The following is a 26,711-nucleotide window of genomic DNA, read 5'->3' on the forward strand; positions in this document are numbered from 1 at the left end:
CTTCCCTGAGAGTGAATATTGCTGTAGATGTGTGTCGTTAGGTGTTTTTCTAATTTTTGACTGCAGGATCAATATCTACTCAAGCTGCTTTGCCAGTGGGGTGAACCCTCACTCTTCTGACATAGGTTTGGCCTCAATTCATGACAGCTTACTGAAGTCCAGACACGTATCTTTTGCTAGCGTCTGGTGTCACAAAAGGTTACACCTAATAACAATTGAAATCACAAACAGTGCCACCACCAAATAAGAAAAATCCCATTGTTGGGTATAGAGAAGGGAGTTACAGGAAAACCCCACTCACCCGCCCCACCTTATTTATTTATTTATTTTTATTTTTTCCTTCAAATTCTCCTCTCTTCTCTATGAGGTAGAAAATGATTCCTGCCCTCAATACTGAATGTTCATTGTTGTCGTTCCCAGGAACTATTTGGGTGTTTATAATCAGGAGTTAAATCATTTGCTCTTCTAGAGCAAACAGGATGATGTTGCCTACTGAGTATGAAACATCTCTACTGTTAAAAAATATCATTCTAGACAGAATGATTTCTCAGCCCGCTAGCACATCCCAAATCAAAACAGACCTTCCCTCTGAGTTGGTTCATGAAGGCCAATAAAACAAAACAAAACAAAAACCCTACAACAGCATCTATGCAGAATAGTTTATATTCAGACATACTACAAATTATATTCTCATACTTTCATTTTTAGACATTTCAGGACTGAGAAACAACCAAGGCTATGGCAGCAAATGTTAACTGAAGATCTAGCCACTTAAGTGTCTTTTAATTCAAACATTTCATTTTAATTCAACAGTGTAGAAGGCCAAAAAAGCCACCATTTTTTCATTTCAAAAATCACTAAATATTTAACATCATAAGCAACATCAAAGAATTCAGTGACTGTTGTAATTTCAACAAGCACAATAAACAATTTAAATCGGACATTGTAGGTATAATCTAGCCCTGAACCCTCCGAAGCAGTAATACCAAAAGTTGCATTTCTGAATCTGAAGAAACCAGTGTCATGTCTGAATTTCACATTGCTCTGTGAGACTCCCCTTTGTCTTTATATTAAAAGCTATTAAATAGAAACATTGTCCAAAGAGATTGCTGCTGAGTTTTTTTTTTTTTTTTCCTGTTACTGTAACTTAAGCTTCAGAAAGCTTAAGACAAACAGTCATCACCCAAATAAAATTTTAATTAGTTTGAATTTGAGAGGACAAGTGATTCATGGGGGTTGGGCTGTGCATGAGTAGACAGCTGGTGTCAACATTTCTTTCAGCATTCAGAAGCTGTTGACAGCATGGTTTCTAAAATGCTTTAGGAGTGCTGGCAAATTTTAATTAATACAAATAATTTTTGTAGAGGAATGTGACACTGATCATCCAGCTCTGCCCTCCAAAATCAGCACTGTCTCCCTCTGGGACTGGCCTGCAACTTAATTTTCACATCATGGAAGTCAGGCACCCTGCAGTGATGTTCGTAGGTTGTTCTGCACTCTCAGGAAGAAGGACAGATCTGCAGTAGTTTTCAGCATGAAAAAGATTTTTGATCCTTAGACTGGTGCCAAAGTCACAGAGGATGCTCTAATAAACCATCTGAACACTACCTGTAGGTGCCTAAATCAAAACCGAGGCAGTGAATCTGCACTTACGTATAGGTCTACGTCTGGTAGACAACTGGCCAGTTCAGGTTCCCACCTCTGACATCAGCATTACTAATTGGACTAAGTAGTAGAACACCTTCTTCTGCCTCCCAAACGGTAAGAGGAATCTAAGCTTCCTGACTCAGCTTTCCAACAGACTAGAAGCATCTGTTCTAAAGATGAAAAGTGACATTTGGAAGTTGTGTGTGTGTTTTTTTTTTTTTTTTTTTTTTTTTTGAAATAATCTGCATGCTCTTTGGAGTGTAAGAACAAATGATTTTTGTCAGTTTGAATGTTTGTGTCTCTTGTTCTAGTGGATTACACTGCTGCATTTTTCAGTATAAAACATAAAAAAAATCCTAAAGCAAAAACCACAGTACACCTACGAAGTCTGGAGTATTGTATTAATTCATCCATCCAAATTATACACTCCTCAGGATACAGTTCAATTTCAGGCAACAGCATAGGACTCTTCACCCAAAGACTACTAAAAAAACATGTAATGTTCTACTCAAAAGCTTTTATTTCAATTCATAATGGATTTGAGGAAGGCACTTAGCAGTCAATCCCTTGTGACTGGGGAGGTGTTTCTGGTGAGTCTGGTCCAGTATTAGAGGTACAGAAGGAGAAGTAACAACACGATTAGCTTTGGGACAACACTGCCCTGTGCACAGGTTTCCCTCAATGACACCCATTAAGGCATAAAGAATCCTCCGCTCCAGCCACAGAAGAGGTAAACTAATTCATTTTCCATGAGGAGCTGTCTCAAAGCTACTGCAGTCAATGTGGAGAGACTGACCAGGACCTCATGTTGCTCACTGTCTTCTAGAATGGAGCTGAACCATGCAAATCCAGTTGTTTTTGCAACATCTATATCTATCATATCTGGACTGACCATGAGAAGTCATATACGAGCCCACTGTTTTCAATTCAGGATGTCTGAATATGTACTTTTTAACTGCATCCTTAAATATTAACCAGCACTGAACACTTGATTCAGTTTCTCAGCTCCTACCTCAAACAGAACTAGATATTTATATGCAAGATTTGAGACAGTCCTGTCTAAACAATATGACACAGAAGAAGAAAGCCAAGAGAAACACGCATAGAACAATGCTGCTATCATAGTTCGTCCTACTGGATATGAGTTCTTGTAGGGAACATTTCAAATACAGTCCAAGTACTAGGCTAATACATAAATCACAGGGATGAAAGAATTACTATGCATTGTAAGATATAGCAAAAGTAAGCAAGGCAAAATTCTTTATCTGAAGTTGAAAGTATAATCACTATGGTGCAAAATCTCACATACGTCTCGCTGAAATTTTAATAGCTGCAGCTCTGTTCTTCTGAAATGTTTCCCTGGCGTAAACTTGGCTCCATCTGCAATCACTAATAGTAATAAGATGGGATAATTTTCAATGAACCCAAACTACAAAGGAGACAAAAGCTCTGCTCCCTTTCTGCCTAAACACTTTTCCTTCCAGTGATGGACATGCAGTGAAGGACAAAGGCTAGAATATACAGTATTCTACCACCCAGTCCTCACAAAATAATTGTTCAAGAACTGAATTGCATTGCAACTTGACCAGCCTTACAATAGCTCTATCTGGTATGCTCAGCAGCTATATAAAGACTCCATCACTGTGCAAAAATTGTCTGCTTCTCTGGCAATTTGAAGAAGGGTCTGATAGCTTATTGTATTACCAAGAGAATGTTGCTTAAGACACAAACTGCATGAGCTGGGAAGAAAAAAAAAATGAAGTGGAAAGTGGAAAAAGAGATAGGATAATTCTAAATTATTATCACTTACTACAGAATTCAGAAGTCTGTGTACAGAGGAGTAAATACGCTAGTAGGGGAAAATAAGCTAAAAGGCTATGTATGCTTGTCACTGACCAAAGCACAAACAATAGACTAACTATAGACTAGCTGGATCTTGATACAGTTCTTCTTCAGGTAAGCAAATATATGTTAGTCTGGATGTACTGTGTAATAGAACTACTCACATCTGTGTTTATTTATTTATTTATTTATTTATTCATTGTGAAGCAGTTCTGTGCAGTGCTTCACTGAACATTATTTCATATATCCGCTGCTAAAGAGCAAAACACGTGACAAGAGCATCCTACTCTCTGGCTTCTGTGCTTCTTCACCTTGTTACTAATATCACAATTACATCAGTACTGATGATCAAGAAGTGGAATACAGTATTCAGTTTGAAATTGGCCTTGTACCAAATTACCTCAGATTCTCAGATGTTTAGTCTCTGCACAGTCTAGAAGAACAAAACTGTTGATATGGCATATTTAAGGCCAGAGTAATCCTGAATAAAAAGCAGATGCCAAGTGAATAGAACACAAGTGTTTTAGGCGTAAGTAACAGCATCGTTCCTTCCTTTCTTTCCCTGTCCTTCCCTTCTGAACTCACCCTTCCTGTCTTCCCCTATCCTTCCCTTCTGAACTCACCCTCAAGGAGTGTCAGTCCACGCTTGACATGACTGAGGAAAAAAATGAGATAAAGCTTATCGTCAAAGGAAGTGAACAAAACTGAACTGTCACCTTTGTCCAGCTGACACCATACTAGCCTTACCCTCTCATTCCTAATAAATTGTAGTTTCATTAAAATCTTACCAATCTTCAAGACATACCAGGGTGATCAATGAAATGATACAAACTGAAATAGCAGTCAACAGGCTTCAGACAATCCTTCTTCATGAGGCAAAGTCTCATATGAAATGGGATCAAGCGATGAATTTACCAGACCCCAGAACCATTCTTTCATGGTACGAATGTTTCTTGCAGCTCTGTGCTATTTGGATGTTATTCACCTATTGCTTGATGTCTCTGGAATACAGCACCCACCCAGATGAATAATGCTGATTCCCACAGTAATGTAGAGAGGACGACAAAACATGCTGTGGAATGCCACTACTAAGAACAAAATATTGCCATGTCACATTTAAATACCAGAAAGATTGTATATCGCAATAATTTCCAGCTTCTAGAAGCTTCTTCCTGATCACTATTCAATAAAGCTTTGTGCCCAAGATTAACAAAAATCTGAATGCCTGTGACCCAAGGCATGCATTACTCTGACAGTAAAAGCGAAGCAGAAACATGTCACAACTGTTCTGAGCACAGTCCAGAAAACCAGAAAAAAATCTGCATGGAAACATCCCAAGGACATACTTTGATTAATGAAACTATACACTCAGTGTATTCAATCTACTTAGAGCCACAATTGAAAGCATCCTATTAAGGAAAAAAAAAATATTGCTGTTCCACTTCATCAGTTACTCATAAAGATAAACCTGTGTATGTAGTTCAGATTATTTTACATTATCAGTATGCCCATTCACTTTTGATTGTTTTCCCTGTCAAATGCTGGAACCCCTCCTTACTTCATGGCCAACACCACTGACTACAGTACAGTATGCCTGCTCACCAAAGCACTATTGAATGGCCAAAAAATAGAAGAATTTACTTGGAGTACTGCATCCAGGTCTAGGGCCTCTAGCACAAGAAGGATGTTGGTCTGTTAGAATGGGTCCAGAGAAGGGCCACAAAGTTAATCAGAGGGTTGGAGGACCTCTTCTATGAAGAAAGGCTGAGAGCTGGTGAAATTCAGACTGAAGAAGAGAATGCTCTGGGGTGACCTCATTGCAGCTTTTCAATTCCTACAGGGGGCTTATAAAAAGGATGAAGAACAACAACCTTTTGCTCAGGCAGACAATGACAGGACAAGGGGGGAATGGCTTTAAACTAAAAGAAGGGGAGATTTAGATTAGAAGCTAGGAGGAAATTCTTCACTCAGAGTGTTGGTGAGGCACTGGCACAGGTTGCCCAGAGAAGCTGTGGATGCCCCATCCCTAGAGGTGTTCAAGGCCAGGTTGGATGGGGGCTTGGCCAGCCTGATCTAGTGGGTGGCATCCCTGCCCATCACAGGGGGGTTGGAACTTGATGATCTTTAAAGCCCCTTCCAACCCAAAGCATTCTGTGATTCTGTGATTGAATTTTACCCTTGATGCACTTCCAATTTTAATGTTAACATATTACAGTAATTAACCCTGTCTACCACACGCAGACATAGCTGATAATGAGTAGCATGCACTCAAGCACAAGCATATGTTTTCAGTGAATGCTTCTTTCTCACGCATAACTCACTGGCAAGTGTGTGCCGAGTCTCCCCCAGTGCTATTCCACAGAGCACGCAATTGTTGAACTACTGTCTAGTCTTTTGAGTTTGGACTTGAAGTTGTGTTTCTTCACATCCATAGTTCAATTCAAACATCAGCCAAAGGCTTCCTCACTCCTAAGATATACTTGCTTCCTACTAGTAGATCTTTCAAACTCCTCTTCTGTTAGTTTCTCATCCCAAAACAAGTGAGAAAACTTTATGCAATGCCTCATTGTGAGGAAGACAAGGCTCCTGTTAGGCAAAAGGAAACAGGAGAGCTGTATTTCTTTGTCCCCACCTCTCTAACCAGTCTCAGACTGTGGCACATGCTGCATGGCATCTTGTCAGATGTTTACGCGTTCTGTTAACAAAAAGAGCCAGTGATCAACAGATAGATACCCATCTACCCTGTTCCAAAGGACAGGCCGCAATGTCTGGTGATGAGCCAGGCAAATTCCTTCTTCCCCCTCAGAAGAGATTTAAACAAACAAAACAATTCAATGTGTCTAAGATGTGAATCTGAAATTACATGACAGTCTTACAATAATGGACATAACAGACGAGACACTAACACAGTAGCTCTTCATTAGTATAATACATATTGTAGTTTTGTAGTTTGAAACTCAGTCATGATTTTAACAGCAAAGTTGACATGATTTTTGCAAGCAAGGGACAGTTCATGTCACAACAAAAATTACATGCTATTTCAAGTTTTCTTCCTTCTAAGGAATCTTTAGTAAATGCTATGACAGGTGTTTTTTTCTCTCTGAATAGCAGATATGCTCATCTAAATGTAAAGAAAAGCCACAAAGTCAAGCTAAGATCTTATTTCCCTTGCATCATCACCATTTATAAAGATGTATCCAGAAAAATTACATCTTCAGTTCCTCCAGCATAGACCCATAGGATAAAAATCCCGTACCTATTTACATCTGGGCAAGCAAGTTAGTCTTCAGTTTAAATAACTGAAATTGAGCATAAGGGTAATAAAAAAATTGACTTGTAAGGTTATGATTCAGAAGAAAAGCAAGAACGCATCAATCCAGTTCTGATCTATCGGGCTACATGAGAGTTCAGGAGCAGGAATTGGTTACAGCTGTGGTATATGCCCAACAAACATTTCTAAAACAGTAAATATGAATCAGAGGAGAGACAACACCTGCAAGAAGATTCTTCATGCCCTGTTGAAATTCTCAGCACTTGCTTTGTGTGTCAGTGTCATGCCACGTACGATGGACAATCACTTCCCTTGCCATCCTGGTGGAGGGCAGACCAGTGTCTACCAACACAAGGTGGCTGAGGAAATAAAGAATCTAAGACACAATCTCTTCTTCCCATAGGATTTATGTTAATGCCCAACGCTGAATAAAAAGGCAAAACATCAAGCTGAAATATTCAAATTCCAGGGCAGCTAGACTTCAGAGCCACTATTTACCCAGCAAAAAATAATGAGCTGGGTGTAAGAGAAAGGTAGAAACCATTGCACACACAGTACCATTGGCTGAGCCCTCTTTCACTGGGAACAGCACACTGGGAACAGCAGCAGCAGAGATTTAGGTGGAATTTGAAGCCAGCATCCCATATCCCAAAGGAAACAGGAATAAGAGGTTGCCCCACAATGTTTTGAACATTAAGGAAATAAGAGAGCTACCCTCTCTCACACATGGTCATCCTCTTTTTCCTCTTACACCCTGGCCATCAGACCTCCCTTCCCCAGCCTTTCCATATTTCCTGAACCCAACCTGCCCCCACTGCAATCTTTGTCTCCACAAAACAAAAGTGACTTTTCCTACCTAGGGGATGCAGAGAAAAAACCTCAGAGCATTTCAGAGGAGATACCAATAACAGGTGAGAAAGAAACCTACAGTTGCATGTCCTAGAACAGCAATGCATGCTTCTAGATCTAAAAGCTACTTGACTTCTGCCTCTTCTTTCCCCAAAGGACATTTTTGTAGCAACATTTCCCTTCCACCACAGGCTGAAAAGAATAAGGGATGGCAGAGGTACTAAGACGCATATGATTGTGAATGCCAAACCCTGTGCACAGAGTTACTCTAAGCATTGCTGAACAGACTTGCTTTCATTCACCTAAGTGATTTGGGTACTTTCACAACAAAGGAAAAGCTTTCTTCCTCTTCAAAATAAATAAATAAAACAAATAAACAAATATTAAAACTATTTTGAACAAATCAGTGTTTGAAAAGCAGAAGACAAAGCATTATCATTCCACAGACAGCTGTGACTAGTTCCTTATCATTTTAACGTCAAGAAAACCTTTGACAGACCATCCACAGCTATGATCAATCTTTAGCTAAATCTGTGTGTGATTTCTAAAATGGTAGCAAAGTACTGACATGGGATGCACATTGCAGTCCGCAAACTTCACACAATACCTGATGTGTCATTTTCCTTCTGATTTCTCCCTGTGAAGGGTATCAACTAAATGGTTTTAATATACACACTTAAAAGCTTACCAGAGCCCAGAAACTAAGCTGCTGCCATCAGTGCAGTCTGAGCTTTAAGCACCCAGCTAGTGCAGTAATTGTTACACGACCAGCCTTCATGCTGCCTTTGCAAAACTACAGTTGCTCTCACCTCTTCAGAGCTTTCAAAATTAAAGCCCCCTCAGACAAGGAGGCATGGCTTCAAAACCAGAGACCTTAGAGACCTCCAGATCTAAAATCTGCAACTTTTAATGGCCTGGTAGCTGATTTGAGCAATTGCCGAAGACCACAGTGGAGCTGATCATTGTGTGGTATACCGCAGGAGCACACATTTCAGAGCTGCAGGGAGTAGCGGTGGCAGAGTTAAAGAGAAAACTTTACCTGCAAACTAAGTTTGTTTTGCTTTCTTGGGCACTGCTGTAATCCATCTGCAATAACATAGTTATGTACTTGGCTTTGTAATAATTACTGCAAAGAACACACTGCCAGGTTAACAAGATCTACCAACACAAAGTGTGACAGCAACTTTCAACAGCATTTCATTAATGGATGCTGCCAGGATGGGTTTAGAGCTGTCTGTCCTGGTTAAAACAGCTACCTTCTCCTCAGGCAAACTTTAAATGCCAAGCGTTCCTTAGCACACACAGAACTTCAGGTACCAGAATGCTCTTAACAGCCTGAGCTAGCAGAACAACGTAGCTTGGAGGTGATTGCCATCGCTATAGAGATCTTGACCAGTTACATTCTCCCATGTTATTTCAAGTATGACCTATAGTCCTCCATGCTCTCTTCTCGTGGCCTGCATACTGACACGAACTGCCAACTTTGATTGCCCTTCAAGAAGCCAGTGAAGGACTCTATGTAGATACTTCACTGCCTGTAACGTACCACACTTGTAATCTAGAGTAAAAAAATTGAGCTAAGGAACAAAGAACCCAGGAACATGATGAACAAACAAATCAACTACCCTCATCTAAACCAACATCAAGGCTTTTGCCACTCCCAACAGACTCCAGAGGAAGACCTATGTTTTGCTTTTTATAGTGGTTTCAATAATTCTTCCCTTATTTCCCCAGGTTGGAAAACAGCAAGCATTTACAGAATCCCTACCAGCTGCATTATAAACACACCTCTGAAATGAAGCTTAGGGAAAAATCTGCAAAGAGAATTAAGACTTTAAATCCTTATTTCATAGATGCATTGGTAGTGTGTAGGAGGTGGAAAGAAGCATTACTAAATCTGTTACCTTTCCTGTGAATGATGAGCATGCCACCCCTTCCAAAAATAGACTGTGAAGGAAACATTATTCTGATGACCATGAAAAGCAAATTCACTATACTGGTTTAGACAGCTGGTCAGCTTTATTCTAACACATTTCCTCCTTTAAAGCCACGAGTTATTCCTTTTTACTTTTTTTTTTTTTTTTTTTTTTTTAAACTAAAGCCATGAAATTTATTTGAAATCATAATATTTGGAAAAAAGAACCTCATCCTCGTTTGAAAAATCTGTTTTATAAATTCTAAGCTAACAAGAAGAACTAACAACAGGGCAGTGCACAGGCTGTCTTGATGCTGCGTACAAGGACGAGCATTTAGCTGCTAAATGCCTTGGCCCAGCATGACCAAATACAGAAAATGCACTTCAGATAAATTTCTAAGAACATGGTGGGGATGAGGGGGAGGGGAAATCTTTCTTCAGTGTAAGTGCCAGCATGAAACACACTCAAATTGACATCACCTTTCCAGTGACTTTTCTCTTGACCTGTCTAAAGAACTATTTCCACAGAGGGAAATTAATTCAGCCTTCAGCTCTGTTCAATCTCTGATCTTTCTCTACCAAATCATTTAAATGCAATATGTCTATCTGAACTCTGTAATTTATACCTTGAGGGACTTGTAAGATAAAATATTGTGAGCACAAAATTAAAAGCAACCCGTCCCCTTAAACCTGATACAACTAGGAACCTGAAAAGAAGCATTTGTTCAGATCAATGACAGAAAGCATCAGCGAAGTCAGATGGGTTAAACAAGCATCTTAGAATGTAATTCTTACATGGGTAAAATATGCCAGGTGTTAAGTATTGAACTGAAATGTTTGATAACTTTTTCAACTACTGGCACCTTCCCTTCTTCAGCAGGAATGGACCGTCCATGTTACAAAAGCTGTCTCTATGGATAAGAACACATTTCTTATGAGTGACACTCATTCTGACACCCTAATTGATTTTTTCCCACCGCTCTATGGTGGGAAACATACACCTTTGTTTAGACCAGAGTGCATCCTTTGGACACTTAACCCATCACGGTGAATTGGTAAGTGAAAAATCCCTGTATCTCCTTTACATATAGTAGTACATTAAGAAAGGATTACACTTCACAATGCCAAGTTGTAAGAAAAGAAAAAAAGAAAGAAAATAAAAGAAAAAAAAAAAAAGTCTGGAGCCTTTGCTTTGTCCCATAGCCCCTGAGAAGAAACAGGCACAGCTGAAATTATACTGGGAGGGTCAGCTGCTCTAGGTGATATCCCTTCTGCATAGCACAGAGTAGGAGGTGGGGAAGAGGGCCTAAGCAGCCTCAAAGGCACAAATCCTATTTTATGCATCTGTGAAGGAAGTACAGTTACAGACTGCTCCTCTTTCTGTTTGTGGCTGATCTACTAAGCAGGGCAAAAGAAGAAGTTCTTTATTAGCTGGGTACGTTCTGACAAAACATAAGCAAACAGCTCTGCAAGCAAACACCAAAACCTTAGAGGACAATTAGTATGCCCAGTACATTTCAAAATCCATATCTGGGTTTGCTTCACTCTTGCAAAAATCAGTTCTTGGAGGACATCTTTAGCAGCTCACACATCCAGTTTCCTCACAGGAAACACTTTGCATTAGACAAGACACTGGTTTAAAAAAAAAAAAAAAAAGTCTGAAATCTACATTTTACAGAAGCATTTCTGAGATATTCAATTTAGCTTTCTCCAGTAACAAATTCTGATCTCTAGACTAGAAGCTAGAAACTTTTGAAACAAGTACTTGGAGACAAGTAATTTGCAACTAAAATGGTTGTCAATAATCCTTATACAGGCCTCTTAAATTCCTCTAAGGGGCAGATTTAACAGAGCTGAAAGCAGGTGAAAGCCAGATGTTAGTTTAGTGTAGAAAAGTTGTGTCAATCTAGCAGCTTTGGAGAAGTCGCAGACACACGTAGACTCTTTAGGAAGTTCCATCAGTGGTCAAAATAGCCATCAAAATGGGGTATGCCACTGATATTTGCTGATTATCACTACTCCTTATACAAACTCCCCTTCTACTAATAGTAATAATTACAGCATTGGCAGTAAGTAGGTAATCCTAACCAAAGCATTCTGCTGTCTTTCGTCCTCCCTCCTCTCTTTTACAGGTGTTTTTTGTTTGTCTGGCTTTTTAGATGATATTCTGAAAATACAGATCACCTCATTTCTCCACAGAGAAACTTCCTCTACACTTCAGTCCCGAGTCATTTTCAAGTTTTGTACTCTCATCAGCACAGCAATCCAGGACCTCAGTTTGCCACTCGTACCTATCAAGCACCTCACTGCAGTGCTCTGCTGAACAGAGACTGGCAGACATAAACAAATGTTGCAGTGCTTTGCCAAAAATGTCACTTCAGCACCTGTCACTAACTTTTTGCTAGCTAAAAACTGTCGACTGCAATGTTTGGCTTGTACCATATCAGCAAATTGCACCAGCTATCTTCACAGACCCTCTGAAGATGACTTCCAGATAGGCACCAAATGAATCACATTTAAACTCCATGCCTTTCCAGGGTAACTGAATTGTGCTTAAACACATGATATTGGCCAGCAGAGAAAAGAGAGACCAAAACACAGCAGAAGGAGACTTACAGGTTATCAAACCTGTACCTTAAGCTTTACAAAAATACCACTGTTAGGTCTGCACAGCTATCATGGGTTACATAAAACTGTTTCCTGTCTGAAACAGCAAAATCTTTTGTGCAACAGTGGGCACAAACAGGAATAGTTGGCATGAATATGAATCATCCCCAAACGAACTTAAACATATTGCTCTAAGCAAGCAGCACTTTCCTGAATATTTAACATGGGTTTGGCAACTATTTAGAACAGGGAAAAATATACGGCTGTGAACACTGCATGAAATCCCACAGATGGATGCATAGGAAAGACTGGAACACTGTGAAACAGAACTGGTGCCACATGAGCCTGGGGGACTTGCACAGCTTAAGTCTCTGTGTACACAACCAACCAGGATCAGGAGAGAGGAACACAGCAGCCTGGAACATGCTATGGGGGCATATATTAGGTTAGAAAGAAAGCTGGGAATGAAAGAGTTGGAATGGAGACGTAAGGAACACAACAGAGAAAAAAAAAAAAAAAGCATAGACTGCAAACAAGCAAAGCCTGCAGACGTCACTCACCTGATGAAAGCACGGGAAAGGTCTTTTGTTTCTCCTTCACAAATTAAAGATGTATTTTGCTACTGTAGATAGATCTATAAATGTTCATTAAATATGAAAAACTCATATTGCAGAATGCATTCATCCCTCTATTAGCTAGCAAAGAGTTTTTAGGAACAGGGTGAGGAAGGTAGTTTTTTTCTCTAGGGTCGAAGCTAAATCCACAGTTGAGCAATTGCTAGAAAAGAAAGATCACTACGAAGCCACCCAAAAGCTCCACAATCTAAATTCCTCTGTGGATAATTAGGAATATTTTATGGCCAGAAGGCAGCAGGTAGACTGGGAACATCAGTCGGCAGTAAAATGTTATCCCACTGCAGGAAGCCAGGAAAACCCATGAGACCTTTACATTAAACTGATAGTTGTTTCTGAGTTAATGAAGAGCAATAAACTCCAGGACATCTAGCTAATACCACACAAGTTATCCTGCTCTGCGACTCAAACAACTCCTGTTCTGTTTGAGTCACAGATGTCAATACATGGAAATGCTTTAACACAGAGAACAGTCTGCCTTTAAACACTGCTCTTTTGCCCTCCGAGGAAAAATACTGACAATGAACCCCACAACGGGAAAGGCCTTTTCTCAGCTAACCAGGGAGGCTAGGAACAGGTCACAATTCAAAATCTTCCTAGCACTTCACCACTCTGGTCAACAAACACTAAAACTCTAGCACTCCTAGCTGGAGTCAGGCATCATCCCTTTTTCCAAAGTTTTTGTTATTTTCCTGTGCATATTCATCTCGACATTACCCAGCCTCATAAATATTTCAAGTAGTGTTTCAATGTCTCAGTGTTCAAATAGAGATTTGACTGTGTTCATAAAGCAGATTCAAGATCTTAATATTGTCTACCTGGAAGTGCCTTATATTTTACAATAAATTGAAGTTTCCTGTGTTACTTGTTTCAGAAATATGGATTAGATTTTCAGAAGTGTTTTGTTATACAATATACTCCTGGTAACTCTGGGACTTAAAGAGTTCAATCCCCTGTACAAAAGGCCCAGCCAAAATCAGTCCGGCTCTACTGTAATCAAGGGCTGATCTCAGTTCACTTGGCAATCCCACTTACTTTGTGAATTTGAAGAAAAAACTAACAAATGGTTTCTCTTAAGAGGGGCTTTCAGTGATTCAGCTTGTGAACAATGTGGATCCCCTAATGGGGATTAATCTCTTCCCTTCTTCTTCTACTCTCAATCCATCTACATACATTAAAAAAGGAAACAACACTAATTGCTGATAAATACCCTCTCTGTTTTGCAGCAGTCATTCATACATTATGCACAGATAAAGAAATAAAATGGTAAGGGAAAAAGCAACCCTATCTCAAACTACATGCTCTTCGTTATAATTTAAATAGAAATTTGAGAGCAAGTATTGTCTGATGGATGCTCAGTTGTGACTACATAAGCAGGCCTGCTTATATGTCATCTATCACATTTTGGTTTCCCTGAAGACAACACTGTCTGGTAGATTTTCTACCGCAAATCACCTTTGAAAGCTTTCCAAAAGCACAGTCTACTGCTACAATTGCTTCCACAGACAACGCGTGAGTGTCACCATCAGAACCACAGCTGGGCCAATTCTGAACAACCAAAAATTGCACCCTCTGCATTGCACCACAAGGCAGAACTGGCACTGCTTGGTTCAAGTTTAGAGGCTGTCCTGATTTCAGCTGGGAGAAAGTTCTTCCTAGCAGCTGCTATGGTGCTGTGTTTTGGATTTAGGATGAGAACAATGCTGATTACACACTGATGTTTTAGTTGTTGCCGAGCAGTGCTTACACTGAGCCAAGGGCTTTTCAGCTTCTCACACTGTTCTGACAGTGAGGAGGCTGAGGGTGCAGCAGGAGCTGGGACGGGACAGACTCAGGACACCTGACTCCAACTGGCCAAAGGGGTATTCCGTACCATATGGAATCACGATGAATGATAAAATGTGGGGGGTGGGGTTGGTGGGAGGGAAAGGGAGCAGAGGGGAGGACAGAGAAGTTGCTTCTGCTCAGGGACAGGCAGGGCATTGTTCAGCGGGTGATAACCAACTGCATTATTCATCACTTATTTTGTATACTCTTTTATTGTTATTACTATTATTATTATTTCCCTCTATTTTTTGTCCTATTAAGCTGTCTTTATCTCAGCCCATGAGTTTTACCTTTTTCCCCCTAATTCTCTGCCCCATCCCATGGCAGGGCAGGGAGAGGAGTGAGCGAATGGCTGTGTGGTGCTTAGCTGCATGCCAGCTTAAACCACAGCAGAGGGTTAGACTTCTGGCTGCTTGTCAGGCTCACCAGGGATCTAGATTACACATACTTAATCACAAACGTGTCCATTCTCAGATGTGGCCTTACATTAGAGCCAGAAATGGCAAGAAGTAATGGAGTGAAGTAGTTAAGGAAGGCAATTAGATGATGCTGCATCCTCTTAGACTACTTGCTCTACAGTGTCTGTAGAAAAGCACCGGGTCTGGAAGTTAATAGGATATAAGTTATTTCCGCACTTGCCACTCTGAAATCTCACTACAGTTTATTTCCTTAATTTATGACTTTATGTTTTAGCCATAATAAGCTCCTGGGGAAAGGAATAAACCTGCTCATTACAACAAGAGGACAGCAGCTTAAGTCTCATGTGTCTCATGCTTACTGTCCTGCTATTTGTTGGGGTCTAATAGCGTTTAGGGACATCAGCAGTTTAAAAGCATGAAACATAATGGAAGGGTGGTAAAAACAAACAAACAAACAAAAACCCACCGTAATTCCATTTCTGAATGAGGGAATTCTATGTCTATGCTCAGTAGCTCTTCCTTTGTTTTTCCAAGCTCAACTTTTTATGACTAATTGACTCATGTACAGACTGGTGAGAAGATAGGGAACAGTGATCTTTCAATAAGACAAGCATTCTGCAGTGTACGCTGCATGTAAATGTGGTCAGAACCCTAGGAGATACTTATATTCTATCAAAATGCAGATTTTAAAACCAAATTTTACAATGATTAGACCTATTTCTGGAATGTTACTCACAAAAAAAAAAAAGTACATTAAAAATCAGTTTTAACAGTTCCAAACTTTTTACAACTGTCATGTCAGTATTAACTCACAGAAGGAATTATGCACATTATATTTCAAAAGTTATAAATAGACAAAATGAGAAAATGTCTGTTTGAACTTCCCAAGAAAACTACTAAAATGCTTTTGGATATTTCAGTATAAGACAATTATGTAGAAGGACTTCTCCCCAGTTTGATACCAGTGCCAGTGCTAGATGCCCAGAGCCTGGACATGGTCATGGGTCAGCAGGAGAGCACCTGAAGAGCAGCACACAGGAATTCCAGCCACTCTGACCACTAAGTGAGCTTCAGCAGGGGCCCAACTTAAATGTCTCTATGCTAATGCACCTAGCATGGGGAATAAACAAGAGGAGGTCGAGATGTGTGTACGCCTGCAAGGCTATGAACTGGCATTATGGAGACGTGGTGGGATGGTTCCCATGACCGGAGTGTTGGAATGGAAGGATACAGGCTCCTTAGGAAGGACAAGCAGAGGAGATGAAGAAGGGGCATTGCTCTATGTCAATGAACAGCTGGAGCTGGAGCAATCTTCTCACTCTTCCCTGCAAGCTTGGTAAATAAACCAATGAGCTCTATTACCTGCTCTCTAACTATATTTTGTTTATATGATAACTATTATCTGCTACTGTAATTTGTTTTCACAAGTATAATTCAGAACGTAATATGTTAAGAGACACTTTATTAAAGAAAAAAAAATAAAGATTTAGGGCATACAGATACCAACCATGATCTTTAGGATGAGGCCTAATACTGCTTGCCTTATGTTTTCTGTGTTGCACATCTTACTATCTAAATCTTTGCATTGTTCTCCAAGTAACTTGAGGTTTGAGCTTAGCTGTTTTTTGTTGTTGTTGGTTGGTTTTTGTTTGTTTGTATGTTTGTTTTGGTGCTAGAGTAGTATAAATAAAATTATTTGTCATAGAAATCAGTGAACTTACAAACAGATTTATTTCCAAGATGTTAGAGAACCAAAACACGAATGACATGAATTTAGCGAGGTTAAGAACTTCCATTATTTATTTACCCCTTTTAAAGTAAAAAATGTTGTAATCCATATTTTGTTTTCTATATTATAGCTAATCACTAGCTAGTACCCCTTCACATTAGCTGGATCTATACATCCATGAAAATAGAGGACTCAAAGGATTTTACAGTTTTCTTGACTTAGGAAAAACCATGTTCATTTCTACAGCAAACGTAATCATTAATCCTCCATTTTTCTTTGACTTTTACATGATTAATTTAGAAGCATACTCACACTACACAGAAATAAATGATGCACAGGCACAGAATAAATGTAAAAATGTAAAACACATCTCGTATCTGTATACTGCAGTATTTCTTTTTATTGTCTTCTCTTAACAGAAAGGAGGAAGCATGAAAAGAAGTTCATTTCTGATTCCAGGAGGAGTTAAAATGATTACAAATAAAAGTACTGTTGCTGGTAGACTTTAAAATTAGGCTTGAATTTATAACTACTTTATAAAGAGTTCATATGCTTTTAATAGGTTCTGTGCTAAAAGCTAGTACAAACTAGAAAAAAATTCTGAGTCGATGCAGGCTGGCAAAGCATGAAAAAGTTTAGAATTCTAAATAATCTTAAGAATTGTTTTGCCATTTATTAAAACACTACTTGTAGTGCATTAGCCCTTTTAATGCTAATGCAAGCCTACTAACTGCAACCATCCTCACTGCGTTAAGTAGTGAGTTTCTGCCAATGTGTAAACCCCCTGGAGCAGTTCTCTGAATGGCACTATCAAGTCATCCCTGTCACTCACTAGTCTCAGCTGTCATGTTGGCTGACAGCATGGTGTGACAGCAGCCCTCCAGGCAGGCCTCGGCTGGCTGGCTATGCCTGCTTGTCATGGTCCACGCGCTGTGCAAAATGCCACACAGCCGGTATTAAAAGCTATAGGAGCCAACCTCATACAAATGTCTCTAGAAAGCGTTTTACCAAGAATTTGCTCAGTATTTCCTTTGCACAAATACCATTTTATCCACAGGTAAATGCTGAGACTGTTTGCAATGAGTTCAAAGTCAAAACCAGAGTTCCATCACGGCACAACAAAAATGCCAGTCCCAGTGCAAGATTATGGGCTTTCACACTTGCATGCAAATCACTAGAGGAAAATCCCAGCAATGACTGTTAGTTTATATGGGCTTCCAGACACATTGGGAAACAGCTGATCATATTTAATTCACAGTCCCTGACCTTAATTGAAGGCCTCCAGTTGCACAGAGGCTGAGTTTATCAGCCTTCTGAGTTCACAGTATAATTCAGGTTGGAAGAGGCCTCAGGAAGTCATTGTTTCTCCAACTGAACGTTAGAATTTGGACCTGATTTTGCAGGTCCATATGAACTGGAAGAAATAATTCATCAGAAATTTAGAATCCAACTAAAACAGATTACTAGCTAATGCTTTTTAGTCTTCTGTGGAGAAAAATAAAAAAGATCAGCCTGTAATGACGTTTCTATCCACTTTTAATCTGCATTTTCCTGTCAAATCTTGTGACTTGTTCTGCGTGAGCAAATGTTCTTCTTGCACATGGGATACACAGTCATTTGCTTTAGGGCAAACTCAAATAGATGTCCATAGGAAGAACAATCTGTAAAAGGCATTGGCTAGCCACACTCAAGCTCAAGGAATGAATTTGCTAGTCATAGTTGCATATTCCCAGTCTAGGGTAGACTAGGGATAACACAGCCTTAAGAGACATTATGTTATAAAGATATTTAAATAAAGTTTCATTAAGATTCACATTGTATGCTTCTTTTGTACCTTCTCTTATTTCAGGAAATCCCATCCTCTTTCCTCAAAGGGACCTGTGTTCCACTTCCAGTGTGGATATAATCACTGAAACTAAACCATCCCATATGCATGGCCGGTATTCTGAGTACCTGCAACTGGTCCCCATCCAAACATCACTATACTTGAAAAACCAAAGCAAAATCAATCTTATGTATCTCTGAACTGCACATGAATGCAAAAAATACTAGGTTTTACAATACCTTTACATGACTGAATTTAGATGTCAATGTTTTTGAAATGGCTGTTCATCCCTTGCAAAAACAGTAAGACGCAGAAATGCAGAGTAGTCTCTTAAGAGCCATAGATACTAATCATCTAGGTGACCATACTGCACACGACTGAGAATCTCAGTCTAAAAAAAACAGTATCAAAAATCAAATGTATGGTTTAGCGTATCTAAAGAACAAAGCATCAGTTCAAAATAATGATGCTGTTTATAGGACTATAAAATAATATGCATGCACATTATGGATGTTCTTTAATTTCACAGATGTGATTTTATTCTCTTATAACCATCACGACTCATATTTAAGCATTACAATATACAGAAGAGAACTAAATGAAAGTATGTCGAGATTTGTATCACGGTTTATATTTATAAGGCACTATAAGTATATATTAACATTAACATGAAAAAATCTTAGTTATGGTCAATACTAAAGTAGGCAATTGCATATTAAAACAATGATGATTCTTATGACACCCCACTAAAGGATTCGAAGAGCTACCAATAGAAAAGAATATTCTCAACCTAAAACTACTGAAGGGCTATTGGTGAATATTAGATTACTCTACTCTGGTCATACCATACTGATGTGTCCCCTGGCATGTTCATTAGATACTCAAATCTATAAATCTTCAAGATAGCTTTTACAAAGGACCGTGAGCACATCAAAAGCAAGATTTTCTTTATATCTGAACAAAAAGGGACTAAAAGCACACCCCCCAGAAAACTCCTTTGAAAAAGAACAAAACCATCACATTTTCAAGACCAATCTACTATAGCAGAGTGAATGCCTACCACAATGTAATACCACTTTCTTCATCTAACTTAAGCACCAACAGATTTGTAAGATAGACAGCAATACAACAGATAAGGATAAAGAAGAACATTTAAGGATTCAATTTTAACAGCACTTCTGGACTCTAAGTGGAAAAAAGATATGCCATAGAACTTCTTCATTCTAAATCAATATGACACCCGTATTTCTGTGCAAATACTAGTATTCTTCATAACCCAGTTTTGCTATTATGAACACACAAATGTTCATACATAAAACAGTATGAAAGGAGATGTTTGTCTCTTCTGGGTTATTTTTGTCTCCAAACACAAATACACATGTTTGGGGAAGTATTATTCCCACCAGCTATAAGGGGTCTCTTTTCATCTAGTGTAAGTGGAAGAATATGACTGCAGTATATCAGCAATAAAATGTGAAATTTGGTATTGAGCAAATATATTATATTCACCTCTGTGCTGAAATAAAAGTACCTACTGTTTTTTTTTTTTTTTTTTTTTTTAAATATGATAAAATATAGAGAAAATTTAATCTGATGAGTTCAGGATGGTTTGGAGGCATTCTTGAGTTCATGTCATTATAATAGTGGAAAACAGGGACTCTCCAGCTACATCTTGACCTAAGATGCAATGTATCAGTGAACTGGTACATGACCCCTTCTGCTTTTCATCTGCAGAGGATACAAATCATGCTGTTAAACTTGAGATTCAGCTGTTTGACCTCTCAGCTCTAGCAGGTTCCTTTTCAGTCCTGAGTTATTTGGAAAAACAATTATCTTCCTATTCAACTGAACAGCAGCAGTACAACTGCTGGGCCCTACTAGAAGCTACTTAATTCAGAATCATCATTAGATCACACTTCAAATATATGAAGGCTTTAAAGTTAGATGCCCAATCCTACTCAAGTTCCCAAATCCCGTGGGTCATTCAAAATACAAGCTACAAAATGCAATATTTTCTTTGCTGTTTGTTTGTTTAGCCTAACACAAACCATCCTCTATTCATACTATCTACATATGGAAAAGGAATCACTCCATCTGCCCCTTGGTACAGAAGCCACTCATCATTTACTTCATCATTTGGAAAAAAGTGTAAACAAACCAACCTGTTTAGCCAACTGATCCTTCTTCACCAAGCCAGTGGCTGCAGCAATGTTCCCTGCGCCTTCCACTGTCTTCTGGGCCACTGCCGTCACTCCTGTCACCACAGCTCCCCCAACATTAGATACTTGCTCTTTGGTCTTCTCAGCCACTGAGGAGAAGCAGAAGATGGAAAAACGCATTACAGCTCTGGGAGCTTTAACTTACTGATGTTTTCAGAGAGTCATATTTATGACTGACAGCTCATTGTTATGAAAAACCATTGGGCCATTACACTTTGTGTACCCCAAGTGGATCTTCAGAAATGAGACTCTCAATCTGATCATACTGGAGCAGCAAAAGTAAAAATAAGCTTCATCTGTGGCTCAATTTCTTTCATGTGAAAGACATTCAACATATGCATTCATGTCTAGCTGTACTTTAGGGAAGAAAAGTCATTACTTAAGGGCCCTGATTATGCCTAGCTCACTGTGCAATGTATAGCAATCAAATTCAATATAGCACAGTTCAGAAATGCATTCCAATTAGTCAAACACACTTGCTGCATGTTACAAACACGCTTGCTGCATGTTACAGGGCATATCAAACACACTTGCTGCATGTTACAGGGCATGGAAGATGATGTTTTTTACTTTAGACACAAGAGCTATTGATTATTCTTTTTACCTTTTTTTTTTAATATATATAAGCTTGATTAATAAGCAGAGCCACTGTTGCTTGACCAGAGAATTTCTAATAAAACATCTTATCTCATTTTCTGAGATTTCTGCCCAACAGCTGATGTTTCCATCCATAACATACTAATCTACAAAAAGATTGAATGCCAAAAATGCCAAAGCAAAGCGGATTAATAGCTTACTTCAAAGCCCCAGGGAAACAACAACTCATTTAGCCTACATATACATCAGTGGTTGCCTTTCTACCTTTCAGAGTATTACTGAATTCTTTCTGCTCATTCATTCCCAAGTGCTCTTCCCTGACAGCAGCTTCTGCTATAGTGAAACCACTCTAAGAATAAGGAGAGCAGATGACTTCATGCCTTCAAGTTACAGGGCCAGATTTTCAGGAAAAAAAAAAGAAAAAAACAAAAACAAAACAAAACAAAGAAAAAAATCCTCATTTACTTATCTAAACAAGGGACTGTTCTTAAAAAACATCCAGAACATAGCTTTGTAATTCCAACTAATCTTATATTTTCCTCCAGACGTAATTCCATCTGACCCATAAATTGTATTCATAGCTCTAATTACACTCTTTATGAGTGCAGGCTGGATTTTACTTAGCAGATAGGCAACCCTTTCAGAGACTGCTTTTGGAAATATATACAAAGATATGACTTTCTATAGATAAATTAGATTTAATTCCTTACCGAATTTCTTATCAGCTGTCCATATCAGAGGGCATGCTTTATAGATTGCTATGATTGACACAGAAAAACAATCTGTTCCAAAGATCTTTCAACATATACATGCTAATAATATACAAATTGGCAACAAATATAATTGTGTCCATCCAGTACTCTAACCCCATGCTTTTTCCAGAAAAAAAGTGGGTTTTGCTGAAAAACAATCATCATCCTCAGGGAAGGTTTGATTTAGTACTAGCAGTACTAGCAGTTTCTTTCAGAAACAAAATGAATAGCGTGCTGAGATGGAAATAGGTACTGCTTTCATATTATTTAGATTGGTAGAAAGAAATCTCAGAGCTATGTAAAAAAGTAGTATATTGAAAAAATACGTGTTAAAGTCCTATTTTCCAAGAAATTAACAACAAAACAGTAAATGGAGAGGTGAATTCTGAGTAAGTTTCACTCTTGCTTTTTATTTCTTATTGTAGTGGGTTTATGTGGCAAGGTTTGGGTAGCAGGGTCCATAGGGGTGGCTTCTGTGAGGAGAATCCAGAAGCTGCCCCATGTTAGATAAGGGGCCTGCTGCTGGCCAAAACCGAGACAATAAGTGATGTTTGTGCCTCTGTGAGAGCAGATTCAAGAAAGGGAAAAACAAACAAACAAACAAACAAAAAACTGCTGCACAACAACAGCTTAGATAGTTAGGAGTGAGAACCAGCCTTGCAGCCCCCAGGGCAGTGCAGCAGGAGGGCAGGAGGTGCTCCAGGCAGGCAGCAGCAGTTCCCCTGCAGCCTGTGGAGAGGCCCCTGGTGGAGCAGGCTGTCCCCCTGCAGCCCATGGGTCCCACACGGAGCAGATCTCCACGCTGCAGCCCGTGGAGGAGCCCCCGGTGGAGCAGGTGGAGGTGGCCTGGAGGAGGCTGCGGCCCATGGAGAGCCCCCGCAGGAGCAGGCCCCGGGCCGGAGCTGCAGCCCATGGAGAGGAGCCCACGCAGGAGCAGGGGGCCTGGGGGGAGCTGCCGCCCGTGGGGGACCCGTGCTGGAGCAGTTTGCTCCTGGGGGATGGACCCCATGGTACAGAGCCGTGTGGGAGCAGTTCTTGAAGAGCTGCTGCCTGTGGGAAGCCCACACAGGATCAGTTTGGGAAGGACGGCATCCCGTGGGAGGGACCCCACGTGGAGCACGGAAAGAGAGTGACCGTGAGGGAGTGGCAGAGATGAAGTGCTATAGACTGACATATACAGCCCCAATTTCCCCGTTCTCTTGCACTGTTTGGGGGAAGGAGGTGGAAGAGGGTAGATGGAGGGAAGGTGTTTTTATTTTCTTTCGTTTCTCACTTCTCTAGCTTGTTAGAGCAATAAGCAATAAGTTTTACTAATCTCCCTACTCTGAATCTGTTTTGCCCATCACGATAACTGTTCAGCAATCTCCCCACCCTTATCTCAACCCTTGTGGCCTTTTCATCATATTTTCTCCCCCTTCCCCTTTGTGGAGGGTGAATGAGAGAGCAGTTGTGATGGTGCTCAGCTGCCCACCTGAGTAAACCACCACACCTATCTCCTTCTTTTTCTACTGTCCCAGAAGACAGAAGGAAGAAGAAAACAAAGCCAAAAGAGAATGTATCAATCAAGATCCTTTGTGTATATATATTATGTATATATATATTTTTTCTTCTGTGTTTTTTGTTTGTTTTCTTTCCTGTATGGAGGTGATATATGTGTTTTGAAAAATTCTCCCTTTTTCCAAAATACCTCGAATGTCAGAGCTTTTAAAACAGACAAGTTCAGCAGGTTCGATATTGGCAACGGCTCACATGCTCAGCTGATCCGAAGCAGACTCCTCCCTCTGACAAAGCACAGTTGCACTATGCTCCATTGTCAGTAGTCATAATTAGTGTAATTATCTTAAGATCTTCAAAAAGTGTACCTCTAAAGCTATACATAAAGAAATAGAGTGAAATTTGGTGCACCATGGATGCTTCAGTTCAGCTGCCTGATTCCTGATGCCAATATTAAAACCACATTTCTCATATTACGTTGTCATGGCAAGTATGACCACCTACCAAGCACACTATCTAGCGGCTACAGTTCCCGCTATTAGCGTGTTTTGGGAAAGCTCTTTCTGAAGTCTGTTTTCTCCTACCAGAAAAAAAGATGTCTCTAGCAAAGGCTTAGTACTGCACACAAAACAAAACAAACAAACAAAAAAAATATGAATCAGGCCATTAATGCTGTTACTCCCCTTACTTTTACTTAACTTTACTGGCACAATAGCAAGATACTTAGTTAAAAAAATATTTAAGATTAATTCTATAATAGAACATGAAAGATCTTTCACATACTGTGCTGCACATCATCACCAGCTCATTATTTCCTGTTTTTCACGAGAAGAATGTTGTGGTAGGTCAAAGTAAAAATCAAATTCTGCTTTTAACAACTGCTGTTCATAAAGAAAAAGAATGCAAAGCAAAAATGCACAATTGCAATAGCAGAAGAATAAAATTTTAAGCAAAAATGACTGCTGATTTGAGATGATGTTCAGTTTGATGTTAAGCCTCAGATGTGAACGTGTATAAAGACACAGGAAGGTAAGTGTTCCAACTGACACTGTTGCTAATCAGTTAGCAACAATAGCAATTAACCAATTGCTGACACTGCTAACCAATGTCAAGCTCTAGGAATGCATGGAAAGGGGGTGCAAAGACAACAGAACCAGGCCCTTTTCAGTGCTGTTCAGTGCCAGGACAAGAGCCGGTGGGCACAAACTGGAACACGGGAAGTTCCACCTAGTCTGAACACCAGGAAGCACTTCTTCACTGCACAGGTGATGGAGCAAGGGAACAGGTAGACCAGTCAAGTTGAGCAGTCTCCCTCCTTGGAGATCTTCAAAAGCCACCTGGACATGGTCTTGGGCAACCTGCTCTGGGTGGCCCTATTTGAGCAGGGAAGTTAGACCAGAGACCTACAAGAAGTCCCTTCCAACGTTAACCGTTCTGTGATTCTGTAGAAATCACTGACCCATACAGTCACCACTAAGAGAAGCTGCTCAACAGCTAGAGAGCCATATTTTTACGGAAAGCTGTATACAAGTGTCAACTCCTAACTTGAAGTGGTTCTGCCCTGAAAGAATGAAGCAAGCTGTTCTGTGCAGAAAAAGAACAAAGAGTGGCATCTAAGCAGCATCTTCCAGCTCAAAACTGCAGCTCCTACCACATTGGTTCTGCCAAACATGGATTTAGGTGTTATTCCTAGCTGAAAACTTCAGCAAAACTGAGGGCCTCAAATTAAATTTGGGTGTAAGTTTACAAGCCTGTCTATATATAACTGAAACTCTGAGGCTTTCTAGGTGTCTGAAGATGCTAACAAATTCCTACTATGTTATATATTTCATAAGAACTTATCATCTGCTACCAAACCAATAAACTGGCTTTTTAGTAAGATACTGTCTTTCAGAAATCAGAGTCATTAAGATAAATCCAGAAAACTATACACATAGCAGAGATCTGCAAAAGCACTAATACTAGCAGGAGAAACTCTACTTTCCTATTTCTAAGGAATACAAAAACATTATCAAAGTTCTATTACCAGAGTGATTCTGTAAATAAGCTCCAACTTTGTAAACTTTCAGCTCTGTAACCCTAATAACAAGAGAAGGAAAAACAAAATAGGTTTCCAGTCTTATGTGTTTTATTGATTACACTAAGTAGTATCAAGGGAAAAGCATTTAGTGCACACAAACAAATCAGTTCAGAATGCAGGGAGTTAATACCAACTAATTAAATTAATCTGAATACTAGGTTGTTTAATGATCTTAAGCCATTAAGTCTTTGTAAAGTTGATGTCTGCTTTGCATCACAGTGCTGAGAAACAGAGTAAATCAGCTGCTGTAAAGCTTGACTGTGCTACAGCCCAATTACTTGTGTCCACCTGTGGAGTAAGTGATCTGGAATGGTGTACAAAGGCCATGCCAAGGCTAACATTGAAATAGAAGTTCTAATACTGCAAAAATTATTGGCATTTAAGGTTTCTTTTTCCCTACTTATCATAGATAACTGGGTAATACAAGCTTTTAACGTGAAACTTTTGGAACATTTCAAAATGAGAACTCGTTGCTTTCCAGTCTGAGCAATAGAAGTAGATGAAAAGTACATGCTTCCTCTGGATTAATAGCATTATTTTGACTGTACTAAATACACTTTTGAATATTTATTTTAGAAGATCAGATTGCCTTAGGTACTTGAAGAATTCATTTACAAAGAAGCCATAAGTATGTCATGGGTTCTTTAATTTATACATTCACTGTGAGACACCTGGTAGAGTTATAACAAATGCAACTGGAATACCAATGACTAAGAATATTAAGGAAAACAAACAAACAAACACCACAAGAATGATCAGATAAAAGAATTAAGCAAAAGGTTGACTACGGTTCATAACTGTTGAGACCAGTCTTCATTTCACTTCAGGAAACGGACATCTGCTTGAAGTACTGAGTTAGAGGGCTTTTTCACCTTGAGCTTTCCACAAACCAGAGCTTTTCTTTGACTGTCAGGACATGCTCTGTAAATAGTCCATGTTTGAAACTGTACATTTGTAGCCGTTTATCCTTGGGAGATGAGCAAGATGGATGAATTATGCACAGTCA

The 26,711-nt window shown here is 39.5% G+C and overlaps 1 protein-coding gene across 1 annotated transcript in view; it reads right to left on the reverse strand.

The window, feature by feature from the left end:
- Positions 1–26,711, reverse strand: part of SNCA (synuclein alpha) — a 70,498-nt gene that overhangs the window by 31,632 nt on the left and 12,155 nt on the right. The window contains exon 4 of the mRNA XM_035326095.1: positions 20,726–20,871. Within this exon, the coding sequence (XP_035181986.1) occupies positions 20,726–20,871 (146 nt within the window). The remainder of the gene's footprint in view (positions 1–20,725; positions 20,872–26,711) is intronic.

This window comes from Oxyura jamaicensis, chromosome 4 (genome assembly GCF_011077185.1).
Source record: "Oxyura jamaicensis isolate SHBP4307 breed ruddy duck chromosome 4, BPBGC_Ojam_1.0, whole genome shotgun sequence".
Lineage (NCBI taxonomy): Eukaryota > Metazoa > Chordata > Aves > Anseriformes > Anatidae > Oxyura > Oxyura jamaicensis.